At 42.9% G+C, this 12,122-nt stretch overlaps 1 protein-coding gene and 1 long non-coding RNA gene across 3 annotated transcripts in view; one reads left to right on the top strand and one right to left on the bottom strand.

The window, feature by feature from the left end:
* UBE2E2 (ubiquitin conjugating enzyme E2 E2) overlaps nucleotides 1–12,122 on the top strand; it is a 372,646-nt gene that overhangs the window by 314,972 nt on the left and 45,552 nt on the right. For both annotated transcript variants that reach the window (XM_061404726.1, XM_061404727.1), the window contains one exon: nucleotides 4,493–4,640. In XM_061404726.1, the coding sequence (XP_061260710.1) occupies nucleotides 4,493–4,640 (148 nt within the window). The remainder of the gene's footprint in view (nucleotides 1–4,492; nucleotides 4,641–12,122) is intronic.
* Nucleotides 10,126–11,590, bottom strand: LOC133240101 (uncharacterized). The gene is made up of 2 exons (XR_009734110.1): nucleotides 11,327–11,590; nucleotides 10,126–10,350 (listed from the first exon to the last, which is right to left on the bottom strand). It is a non-coding gene; the product is annotated as an uncharacterized LOC133240101 (long non-coding RNA).

The raw sequence follows: 12,122 nt of genomic DNA, 5'->3' as shown, positions 1-12,122 counted from the left end.
AGGCAATGGCACCCCACTCCAGTACTCTTGCCTGGAAAATACCATGGACGGAGGAGCCTGGTAGGCTGCAGTCCATGGGGTCTTGAAGAGTCGGACACGACTGAGCGACTTCACTTTCACTTTTCACTTTCTTGCTTTGGAGAAGGAAATGGCAACCCACTCCAGTGTTCTTGCCTGGAGAATCCCAGGGATGGGGGAGCCTGGTGGGCTTCCGTCTATGGGGTCGCACAGAGTCGGACACGACTGAAGCGACTTAGCAGCAGCAGCAGCAGCTGTGTTGTTAGGTAGAGCACATTCAGAATTGTCCCATCTTCCTGGTGAATTATTCATTTCATCATAATGCAGTTGTTCTCTTTATTCATTTTTGCCCTAAATATATATTTGTATGGCTTGCCTTAATCATATATTTGATCTGATAGTAATAGAGTCATTTAAGCTCCTCTTTAGTTAGTGTTTGCATAGCCTGTGTGCTCTGAATTGAGCATTCTCAGGGGAGACACTTTTCTCCCAGTTACGGTGCCGATAATTCCACCCCCAGGGCTTCCCCAGCACGTGTCTTAGCTCGCTCTCTCCCATAAGGTGTTACCTTTTCAGGTTCAGACGTTTGCTAAAAGGCTGGCTGCTCAGGTGTCATACTTTATATAGGGCTCGTGGCTCAGACGGTAAAGAATCTGCCTGCAGTGTAGGAGGCCAAGGTTTGATTCCTGGGTCGGGAAGGGAATGGCAACCCATTTCAGTGTTCTTGCCTGGAGAATCCCATGGACAGAGGAGCCTGGAGGGCCACAGTCCATGGGGTTGCAAAGCTTTGGACACGACTGAGCAACTAAGCAGCTCAGCTCCGAATCCTCGTCACATATAGACCTAAGGTTCTGTCTCCTTCCTCCATGAGGGCATCAAACCCAAGCCCCACCCCAGACAGCGACACCGCAGGCCCGTGTGCCTGCTGTGATTTTCAGGTTTCCGTTTCAGCATCTGGGGATGCCCCGTGTAACTTCATACTTGCATTTTAAGAAATGTTAGTTATAAACATAGTTATAAAACTACATTGAGGAATGTGTTTTTTTCTTCAGCATTTCTGCGTGTTTGGGATGTGTAGGGGTCGGGGGATGGCCAAGTTATCTGGTCTGGGGTTTTGCTAACAGAGCAGGCAGTTCCCACGAGGAAAGCTCATGTAGCCTGAGAAAGGCGTCATGTTGAACAGTTGCAGAAGCCTGGATGTGTCCTTTCTGACCTTGACATCGTAAGGATTCAGCACATCTGATGTTTGGACCCTGGAAGCTCTGCTGGAGTGATAGCACCTACGAAGACCTGCAGTGTGTATTTCTTGGTTCAGAGTCACTTTGAACTTAGGGTACTAGAAGGACTGGTCTTGAGAACACCAAGATTTTTTTTTAATATTTCAGCTTATAAATTTGAGACATTTATTAACACAATGTTAATCAACAGCATTAAAATCTCATTGTTGCTTACATAAGACTTTTGTAAAACAGAATTCTACCAGTTATAAAACTGATGAGTTTTCCAACTGAAGTTCTTTAAAAATGTTTCTAAGCATGTTTCAAAATTATGCCTAAGCAAAGTACAGCAGTAATCTAGCTATTATAGATAGGCTGCAGTAATAGTACATTCAAAATACAGAATTGAAGGAGGAAGACGTCTGTATATTGTGACTAGTATAGCTTCTCCATAAACTAATTGCATTATTTACATACGTGCTCTAGTTCATGGTTTTAAATTGTAACGTAGAATAATATTCATTTCCTTTCTGTAGTATTGCCATGTTTTTTTAAGGTTTCTAAATGTACAAAATCCTTCAAGTAATTGGAATCTAAGAAAAGTTTCCCTTCGGGTTTACTTCTGAGCACCTCCTTCTCTGAACTGTTTTGAGCCCTGAGGCAGTTTCCGCCTTAGAGGCATTCGTGCAGTTGCACCAAGAGTAAACTCGACCCCAGAACATTCGCTAAATGATTCGACTTTCGTTAAATGATTAGAATTCATCAGAAGCAGAATGGCATGACCTTGCCACTGGAGTTTAGTCCTCTGTGCCCAGAATGACAAGTTCTGAAATAAAGATTTTGTGTATTGATTCTTCTTGTGTGCCGAAGGAACAATTAAGTGTTTGTTGTTGTTCAGTCGCTCAGTCGTCTCTGCCTCTTTGTGACCCCGTGGACTGCAGCTCACCAGGCTCCTTTGTCCTCCACCGTCTCACAGAGTTGCTCAGATTCATATGCATTGAGTCAGTGATGCTAACTAACCATCTCATCCTCTGTCACCCTCTTCTCCTTTTGCCTTTTAATCTTTCCCAGCATCAAGGTCTTTTCAAGTGAATTGGCCCTAAGCATCAGGTGACCAAAGTATTGGAGCTTCAGCTTCAGCATCAGTCCTTCCAATGTATATTCAGGGTCGATTTCCTTTAGGACTAACTGGTTTGGTCTCCTTGCAGTCCAAGGGACTCTCAAGAGTCTTCTCCAACACCACAGTTCAAAAGCATCAATTCTTTGGCATTCAGCCTTCTTTATGGTCCTCCTCTCATATCCATACATTACTTTTAATACACTGTCTAGGTTGGTCTCAAGTTTCCTTCCAAAGAGCAAGTGTCTTTGAATTTCATGGCTGCAGTCACCATCTGCAGTGATTTTGGAGCCCAAGAAAACAAAGTCTCTCACTGTTTCCATTGTTTCTCGATCTACTTGCCATGAAGTGATGGGACGGAATGCCATGAGTTAGTTTTTGAATGTTGAGTTTTAAGCCAACTTTTTCACCCTTCTCTTTCATCCTCGTCAAGAGGCTCTTTAGTTCCTCTGCTTTTAGAGTGGTGTCATCTGCATATCTGAGGTTATTGATATTTCTCCCGCCAATTGTGATTCCAGCTTGTGAATCATTCAGCCTGGCATTTTGCATGACATATGCTGCATATAAGTTAAATAAGCAGGGTGACAATATACAGCCTTGTCATACTTCTTTCCCAATTTTGAACCAGTCAGTTGTCCCATATCTGGTTCTAATTGTTGCTTCTTGACCTGCATACATGTTTCTCAGAAGACAGTTAAAATGGTTTGGTATTCCCATCTCTTTAAAAATTTTCCACAGTTTGTTGTGATCCACACAGTCAGAATCTTTAGAGTAGTCAGTGAAGCAGAAATAGATATTTTTCTGGAATTCCCTTGCTTTCTCCAGGATCCAGCCAGTGACCCTTGGATTATTTTGTCTAATAAAAGGTGTGTCTACAAATCAGGATGGCCATCATCAAGTAGTCTCCAAGCAATAGATGCTGGAGAGGATGTGGATAAAAGGAGCCCTCCTACACTGTTGGTGGCAATGCAGTTTGATACAACCACTGTGGAGAATACAGTGGAGGTTCTTAAAGAGGGATCCCACTCCTGAGTATATATCTGGAGAAAACCATAATATGAAAACATTCATGCCCCCCAGTGTTCATAGCAGCACTATTTACAATAACCCAGACATGGAAGCAACCTCAGTGTCGTGTGTGTGTGTGTGTGTGTGTGTGTGTGTGTGTGTGGGTGTATGTGTGTGTGTGTGGTGTGTGTGTGTGTGGTGTGTGTGTACGTTGTGTGTGTGTGTGTGGTGTGTGTGTGGTGTGTGTGTGTGTGGTGTGTGTGTGTGTGTGTACGTTGTGTGTGTGTGGTGTGGGTGTGTGGTGTGGGTGTGTGTGTGTGGTGTGGGTGTACGTTGTGTGTGTGTGTGGTATGTGTGTGTGTGTGGTGTGTGTGTGGTGTGTGTGTTGTGTGTACGTTGTGTGTGTGTGTGTTGTGTGTGTGTGTGTGTGTATGTGCTCCGTTGTGTCCAACTGTTTGCAATCCCACGGACTACAGCCCACCAGACTCCTCTGTCCATGGAATTTTCCAGGCAAGAACAATGGAACAGGTTGCCATTTCCTTTGTCAAAATGCCCAGAGGAAGAGATAAAGAAGATGTGGTTTTTAAATATATATATACACACACACACACACACACTGGAATATTTTTCAGCCATATAAAAGAATGAAATAATGCCACATGCAGCTATATAGATGGATGTAGAGATTATCATATTAAATGAAGTAAGTCAGAGACATATCAGATTATATCACTTATATGTAGATATCTAGAAAAAGTTGTACAAATGAACTTACTTACAAAACAGAAATAGACTTACAGACATAGAAAACAAACTTACGGCCGCCAAAGTGGATTGGGGGTGAGGGGGAAGCATAAATTAGATTGAAATTAACATACACACACTACTATATATAAAGTAGATCACCAACAAGGATCTACTGTATAGCACAGGGAACTCAATATTCTGTGATAACCTATATGAGTAAAGAATCTGAAAGAGAATGAATGTATGTGTATGTATAACTGAATGACTTGACTGTACCCCTGAAACCAACACAATCTTGTAAGTCAGCTGTACTCCCAACAGAACTTTTTGAAGATGAAAGTAGACCAGCGGCGTGGTGTTCACGCAGCTGTGTGTTCTCTTCTAGGTCACCTTCCGCACCAGGATCTATCACTGTAACATCAACAGCCAAGGCGTGATCTGCCTGGACATCCTGAAGGACAACTGGAGCCCGGCCCTCACCATCTCTAAAGTGCTCCTGTCCATCTGCTCCCTCCTGACAGACTGCAACCCCGGTAAGATTCCCAGCGGCGGAGGGCTGGAGCCACGCCAGGCTGCAGCATCAGCCCTCGGTCCGCTGTTTACCACCAGGACCACCACTGGCACGGTTACTTTTATTATTATTGATTTTAAATTTCCATCATTTGTAACTCCTTTCTTTTTCAGTGTAGTCCAGTCATTAGTCTTTTTAAAACCCATTATTTGCCAAAAACGAGAAAGCACAGTGTGTAATCAGAGTGAATGAAAAATCATTTTATATGGGGAAGTGCATTTAAAGAATGCCTCACATTCTGCCAAATCATAAATAGGAATTCAAATTGAATAGCCTAATCTTTAATTTGGAGAAGGAAATGGCAACCCACTCCAGTGTTCTTGCCTGGAGAATCCCATGGACGGAGAAGCCTGGTAGGCTGCAGTCCATGGGGTCGCACAGAGTCGGACACGACTGAAGCGACTTGGCAATCTTTAATTAGATGCCCACCAGAAGATGCTCGTTTGAGAGATGAGGACTATTAAAATCCGACAGCCCCTCAGGCAGCACCACGGAGAGGTCACCATTTGGCATTTTCATAACCACGCGTCCTTACGAGCCAAGCCGTTAAGAGCCGAAAAGCTCCTGAGCTAGGAAACGCCGGGCAAGGCAGCAGGGCAACGCTGCCTCCCAGGGCCGCGAGCGGGGCCGTGGCCACGCCCTGCCTGCTGGTGTGCTTCCGGCCGCGAGTTCTCCTTCCGGGTCTTCCTGGGTGTGTGAGTGCGCGGCTCTGCCCAGCCGCTTCTAGCTCAGAGACAAGCCAACTGCCAATAGTTTACGTATCTGGGGATTTGGGGGGAAAATAACAGAAGTCCAAAGGGTTTTCATTGGGGTTTTCATCGATATTCTCAGTGAGAAGTTCTTCTTTCAGTGTTTAATTAATAGTCTTAATACTTTTTGGGATTCCGTCTTCCAAGTTCAGGAAATGCACTCAATAGATAAGCGAAGTTTCAGACAAGAGAGAAATGGCAAGTGGGAACTAGGATCTCTCTTGGGACCCGGGCTGGTTAATAAAGCGTGTAGAAATTGTCATCTTTTCCATCTTTGTATGTTTGCTGTTTTTCAGTAGTAAAAAATTATTTTTAATGACATTTAAAAACATTTAGTTAAATTGTGATACATGTAAACTATATATAACAAATCAATGCTCTTAACACCAAGAAACTAAAATATAATTGTGCAAGATTATAAAATTTTTTTAGTTAATTTATACCAAATGCCAGATTGTGTAGTTCAACCGTGATGCACGAATTTAAAACTGAACATACACTTTGTTCTTTCAATCTCACTATTCCTGTTTCAATCCCATTTGTTGGTATGATGGTGTGTAACCTCATTTGGAGGTTGTGTCATCAAAACACTTATCTTGTATGTGGTATTTCCTTTGGGAAATGTTGCACCACAGGACTACAATCTGCCTCCGCACTTCCCAGAAAGTAATTCTGATACTTGGAGGGCAGTGTTTTTTAGAGAAAAAATTTATTTTGAGAGGTAAGTCACTTATTCAAGAAACTTTTGGTGTCAAGTTATTATGCTGTACACCTTAAACTCAGTTTTGTGTGTCAATTGTATCTCAGGGAAAGAAAGAAAAATAAATTTTTGAGACTCTACTATCTATGAGGCAGTTTTGACCACAAGGTAAATTTCTTATATATGGAATATACATAGAATAAGGCATCAGGTCACACTTAGGACACTTGTGCCAAGAGACAGCCTTACCCTAGTGGGAACCACATTAACAGAAATGGACCCGTCACCCTGACTGTTCTCCTGCGTTCCCGAACAGCCTTCTCTCAGCACTCGAAAGGTTTCTGTTCCATAAATTAGTTTTCTTTTTCTGTGTCACAGGAAATTACAGATACATTCCACAGGAAAAAAAAAAAAAGCATTTATAAAAATCATCCTTAATGGAAACAAAATCACATAAACAGATTTTGAAGATCATGCTATGAATATTAAGAAAAAGCCTAAAGCTAACAATGTTCCTTAAGTTTCACCAACTAGAGATGGCTTATCTGGTATCATAATAGAATCTTATCTGTAAAGTACATGGTAACAAACTAAATGTTCATCCTTTAACACATAAAAAAAGATTTCTAATTTGTACATCATTATATGTATATTTATGTTCACACCTCTAGAGTCTTAAAAAAAAATTACCCCAAACAAGTCAAAATGTCCATTGTTTTGTTCGGTGGGTTTATTTCACATTGTTTTCTGGTACCCTTCCATCCATTCTCTGTCAATTTTTTTCTCCAGATTTATGTTGAACTTCAATCTGGCCTATTTTCACGTGATCACAAATGTAGGTTTAATAGGATATGAATAACGACTTTCCTGCACTGAATCCATGCAGCTGTTTTCACACCAGAAATGCTGTCAGCTCAGAAGTAGGTTTTGCAATAAAGACACAGGTTTTAACCAACTTTGTGAGGGCTATCATTCTTATTCCTACATAAACTGGGGCGAGGGTGTCATCTTTTTTCATACTTTTCTCTTAATTTATATTTATCTCTTCCAAGAATTTGGCCCTTTCAAAGCAAGTGTTTCAGGGTAAGGCTACACACCATGTCTTGCTTGATAGAGTCAGCAAATACAGATTTCAAAACCAGCTCCACTGTTTATTACCGATGTGACCTTGTACCAGCCGTTTAACTTTGCTCAGCCTCCATTTCTTGTATAAAACAGAGATTATCCTCAGCTGTACCTAAGTCACAGGATTCCTGTGAGTTTAAAACGAGATGATGTATGTGAAAACCCATTATAAACAGTAACGGGTTGCTCTTGATGTTATTTCCCAGAGTATTTAGGACTCCAGATGTACAAACATGAGATGCGATCCGAGCCCAGGAGGCTGCATTTAACGGAGAGAAGGTAGAATTGAAGGCTCTCTCGCACACCACCTCCTGGGCAACTGACACGTTGGGACTTTTCATCTGAAGAAAGCCTAGCCCTGAATTCCTCCGTCCATAAACTGTAACGCTGTGTGTTAGGAGTGCTGAGACCCTCTCATCTCTGGGGAAGGATCGCTCAGAGGGCGGTGTCCGACAGCGCGCAGGCCGTTGAGGGTGCCCCGAGCGCTCGGTCCCGGGGCCGTGGTGGGGGTCTCCCTGCGGGCCTCCGTGGGCTGGCCACGCTTGGCAGGGGGCCCCTGGGCCCGACGCGGCGCCTGCTTGCCCAGGCAGGGCTAGCCGCCGGCGGGTGGCCGTGACCGCTGCCAGGACAGAGAGCCGGAGCGGTAGAGGCTGAGAAGCCCGAAGCTCCGCACCAGGGACTCCCCTGGCGGTCCGGGGCGAGACTCCGCGCTCCCAGTGTTGGGGGCTCGGTTTCCATCCCTGACTGAGGAACCGGCTCCTCCTGCTGCGACTAAAGATCCCTCCTGCTGCAGCTAAGACCCAGTGCAGCCGAAATAAATAAATGTTTTTTTGATAAAAACAAAGGTCAGCAGCAGCCTCCCGGCTCCCCTGACGGCGGTCCTGCGCAGTAAGCACGGTTTCATCCAGGAGTCGCTGAAGTTTACACTTGTAAACACATTTCCATTTTTTCATGGAACGCTCCTATTTGTAAACACTCTGTCAAGCATATGTAACATTTAAGCTCTCTTCTACTTAATTTCATCTTTTAAAGTTTGTTTTTGCTGTTTTGTGGCTTTTTCAAACGCTTAGCTGTTTTAGCATATCCTTTATATAAAATCTGTTATTTAAAATCTGCCTGCGTAATGGTCTTCAGGCCTATAACTATTAATAATGGGTGCTTTCCCTCACACAAAACGAACTATCCTGAGGATACTGACAATTATGAAATAAAAAAAGGTCAGCAGTTTCCTGTCCCAGAGGCTTTATTCACAGAGTAGTGTCCAGAAATATTCATCTCTTTTTCATGAATCTTCGTATCATCTGGCATCGCTTCACTAATCTCAGTTCTCCTTTCTGCTGCGCTCCTGCGGCTTTTGAAAGGGTTATGACCTTGTTTGATTCTTCCATTGTTGCTGTTGTTTTTCCCTAAGTGCTGAAATGGGAGATGCTGGCATTTCATAATACGGGGAAATTTTGGAAAGACAGCTTGGTGGTTATAAACTTTTTTGTTCCACACTCTGAGTTCATTTGTACCTAAGCCTCTGTCTCTGTTGCATGTTCTTAATAGAACCATCCAGGCCTTTTGTTGCTCTAAATTTCTGCTTAGCTGCTAAGCTTTCTCGGTGATTCTGACTGTGAGCATCAGATTACTGACTCCTCTCTGCCTCAGTCTTCTTGTCTGTAAAACAGGTTTAATGATAGTGCCTGCCTCAGGAGATGTCATGAGATTCTTGTCCTCTGATGAAGTTATTTGATTCATAATGTGATTTTGATGCTGCACTGTGAAAAAAATTCCCCCCAAGACATGGCTCTTAGGAGATAATCAAAAGTTGGAAAACAGAGTATTTGATATTGAGGAATTGTTGCCAGAAATTTTTAGGCATAAGAAAATGAAATGGCGATTATGAATTTTCTATACATGCTTTCCTTTTAAAGATCCATACTGAGTTCTTTGCAAATGCACCCTTTATCTCATCCGCGGTCACCTGCTTCAGACCACAGGCTGCCTGCGGAGAGCCTGGACAGCAGGGCCCCGCATCCATAAACAGCCATGAGGTCCTCGTCCTCCACTTCTCAAGCAGGCAGAGCTGCCCCGGCCAGGCCAGAAGGTGCCCTGAGTGCACCCACAAACATCACACTCGCCCCCTCCCTCCATCACGTCCCAAATAAGAATCTGGGGTTGGTTACTCCCAGTCTTTGATTTATGCAGATCTTCATTAGAACAAGTAGATCTAAGAACAGCAGCGAATTAACCCTCTGTCTTAACACAGCGAGGAAGCTGAGGGTACACGCAGTGCAGTGTCGTTGGTAGGAGCTCTGGTCCTTGCAGACGGATTCAGTGGAGGAAGGAACCTCTCCCCGTGGCCTGGCCATGGTGTTCCAGCGCCCCCCTTCCCCAGCATCACTGTGCTTGGTTTCACATCTCTTACAGACTGTTCAATGTAAACAACAAATACAATCCTTATCCACCAGTCGTCTCAGATATCTTAACTTTGATCGTTATTAATTGCTTGTCTTTGACCTGGTTATGGTTACATAGTAAATTGTGTTGCTATTAAATATTTAAAAATTTTAGTTGCTAGTGACTGCTGAGTGGTGGAGACAGGATTAATTATTTTAACACAGAGATGTTTGTGTCATTATTTACACTAAGGTGGTGAGCTGTTAGACTGATGAAAGCTACATAAATGGAATTTAAGAGGATTCCATTGCTTACGACAGCAACACAAACCTTTCTACTCCTGCACTTGAGAACTGGCAGAGAATAATTTATTTCACTGAAATTTAGAGAAAACTGCAAAAGTGATAACCTACCTATTTTCAAAGCAGGCTATTTTAGCAGGAATGCCAAGAAGAAACGTTGATTTTTCTAAAACAGACATTACAGATGGCTGTGTAGACATCAGATTTCTTCTGATGCCTTTGACTTTTTATTCACGCGAGAAACTTAAAAAGTAGACAGAGATGGTACAACATACACTAACTTCAAGCTATTTTCTTTGTGAAAATTGGCTTCCCTCTGAGAATATGACGTGCTGATTTCCAAAAGTCATTCTAATCAGGACTTCCAAATATGGATATGGTCTATAATTTGCAGTCATTTATCTTCTCGGACACCTTATACAAGAAGAACAAAGCTGTAGTTGTATGTAGTTAAATCAGTCTACCTGGTATTTTAAATACCAGGAGAGTGAATAAAGTCCACAAAATGTACTGTGTGCAGGGCCTCGGTTCTGGCTCAGGAGTCGCTGCTGCCTCCTGGGGACCCTGCTCCCGTGGCGACCATAGGCTTACTCAGATCAGATTGGAAACATGCTGTGTAGGGTGTGGAGGCTCTAGAAAAACTGAGGCTTCATTGAGAAGGATGAATAAAATCGGGGTGTGTGCATCATTAAAGAAAATAGTATTTCAGTTGTGTGAATTAAGGAAGTTTCACAGAAATTATTCTATACCATCATAAATTAGGCTTAAAAAAACAGAAAATAACAATTCTGAGATATTCACCTTGATCTATATATTTATAAATGTGACGGATTGTTTCCCTACTTTGTCATTCTGTAGAAAGGCAGGCTTTATAGTTGTTTTACAAGGTATTTTGGTATTTAACAATGAAACTGAAAGATCCAGCTGAATGACTTTCCAGGAAATACAGGATGATAAAGGAGAGTTTAAGTTATCTAACCATGGGTTTAGACTTCGGATTGCCGTGCAGTGAAACAAGTGAAAAGGATTCGTCTTTGAGACAGAGTTGGCAGGAAAGGCCTGGGGGCTTCAGCGTGTAGGTGAGAGGTGAAGGCACAGTGTGCTAACCTTGAGTGTTTCTCCTTGGTGTAAGTTAGTGTTTCTCTAACACAACCATCTCTTTGCTGTCTTTCCTGAACAGCCAAAGTGCCTAGGTTAAAAAGAACATTGGCTGTTTATTATTTTTTGATAGATCATTGTCCAAAAATCCTAACCTTCCAAAGCTGTGTTGCTTTCCTAGTTAAATCCATTGCCTTAGTAGGTCTGGTTCTTTTAAAATGGCGAAAACTAGGCTTTATATTTGTTGACACATGGGAAGAGCTGAACTTAGAATGTGCCAGTGAAGTTTCACCTTCTCAATGTAAGCAAAGGGCGGTCGGGGAAGCTGCTGGTGGTAGCAAGGAGAACACATCCTTAGGTTTGGCATCAGCTGCTTCTCTGGCCTCCGCTTCCTTCTCTGACCAGGAGGAGCTGCTCTCCGCGTTCCTAAAGCGGGGAGCGGACCCGGGGGGCAGTCCAATCCGCTCTCTTCTCGACCATTATGAGGTCGTCCCCTCATCCTCTGTAAGGAGTCTGATTGGTGTGTCCTTGGACAGCGTGTCCAGTCAAAGTCTCATCATTTCAGTGCAGTTAAGAAGGTTAGCCTGATTAGCAGGCCTTTTTAATGAACTGTGGAAATTTTACAGGAGTGAAGACCCAATCCTTCTAAGCACTCATAGGAAACATTGGTAAACGTTTAGACTGGGCACCCTGGAGACTCTGCTTTATCAAGGAAAGGAGTGAAAGTGGGTTTTTCACATTCAGAAAAATAGAGAAAATTATTATAACGAACCCTAATGTATCCCTCACCTAATCTAGATTCAAAACGTACCTGTATATTGGGGTTGGGGTATCTTTACAGGTTGGCAAGTACGTTTTTAGACGGGCTGAGTAGTCTCAGATAGTACTGCTTTCTACAATTCATTTTCATGGTAACTCTTTTTAAAAGAAAAGGAAACCGTCAGCTTCAGCACAGGTTTTCGTGCATAAATAGGATTAATACTCATTTCTGAAGGGTGCAGCGTGTGTTGCGCCCTTCAGAAACGAATGTGGAAGGTAGGCCACTGAAGAAAGTCTTGTTTTATAAGGAGAAATGAAGATAAGCTATT

Source organism: Bos javanicus, chromosome 27 (genome assembly GCF_032452875.1).
Source record: "Bos javanicus breed banteng chromosome 27, ARS-OSU_banteng_1.0, whole genome shotgun sequence".
NCBI classification, from domain to species: Eukaryota; Metazoa; Chordata; class Mammalia; order Artiodactyla; family Bovidae; genus Bos; species Bos javanicus.
This window is presented reverse-complemented; position numbering and strand designations above follow the sequence as displayed.